This window comes from Bombyx mori, chromosome 11 (genome assembly GCF_030269925.1).
Source record: "Bombyx mori chromosome 11, ASM3026992v2".
Taxonomy (NCBI): Eukaryota; Metazoa; Arthropoda; class Insecta; order Lepidoptera; family Bombycidae; genus Bombyx; species Bombyx mori.
Window position 1 is genome coordinate 13,048,262 of NC_085117.1, and position 870 is coordinate 13,049,131.

The 870-nt window shown below is 47.5% G+C and overlaps 1 protein-coding gene across 1 annotated transcript; it reads left to right on the forward strand.

Moving 5' to 3' along the window:
- Positions 1-365: 365 nt before the first annotated feature.
- Positions 366-870, forward strand: CPH10 (cuticular protein hypothetical 10). The gene has a single exon (NM_001173296.1). The coding sequence runs from the start codon at positions 410-412 to the stop codon at positions 821-823; it is 414 nt and encodes a 137-aa protein (NP_001166767.1). The 5' UTR covers positions 366-409; the 3' UTR covers positions 824-870.

The following is an 870-nucleotide window of genomic DNA, read 5'->3' on the forward strand; positions in this document are numbered from 1 at the left end:
TATAAAAAAAAAGCCGAGCAAAGCTCGGTCATCATCTAGTAGTTAATTAATTTACTACTTCAAAGTAATTCTAACCATACAAGATCAAATCAATTTACGATTTTAAACAACCGTTCGATAGTTCCAAATTGTCACCGAAAGAAACAAATATAATTTACACACATTATTAATTCCAGTTCTAGGAACCTTAACAACGGTCATACATTATACATTATAAACAAAGAACTGAATTCCCCAACAAGTGAACTATAAAACATGCAAAAGTAGTTTCATGGTCAAATATATATTCCGACGACATCGACTTATTTAATCGGTTTAGCACAAGATGCAATTACGTATAAAAGCGACATCGTCCACATCTGTGCATCAGTTGTTGAGAATTACACACGCAACACAGACCACTTACAGAATGATGAAGCTGGTGGTGTTGTCCTGCATGTTGGCGGCCGTATATGGCGGACCCGTGGCGCCCATCACCTACACTGCACCGCCTGCATACATCGCACCGTTGATCGCGCTTTTCGGCAACTACAGAGGGCCGCTGTCCCTTGCCCCCGGCCAGCCCGCCAACGTCCTCGGCGCCGACGGCAGGCCCCTCGACACTCTCGACGTTAACTTGGACCGCGCGGCGCACTACACCAGCAAAGCTCTCGGCGTCCACCTGTTGAAGAAGCGCTCTGCCGTCATCGCACCCATCAGCACTGTCGCCGTCGCACACTCACCACTGATCACCCCGGTCGCTCACATCGCCTACAGCGCTCCCCTCGCTACTGCCCACTATGCGCCTCTAACCTACGCTGCTCGCCCCATTGTGCACTGGTAGAAACAAGCGTATATTGTCCACAATTGCAAATAAATAATTCACGCAAG

Coding starts and splice junctions, on each gene's coding strand:
- CPH10 (NM_001173296.1), top strand. CDS start 410: ATGATGAAGCTGGTGGTGTTGTCCTGCATGTTGGCGGCCGTATATGGC.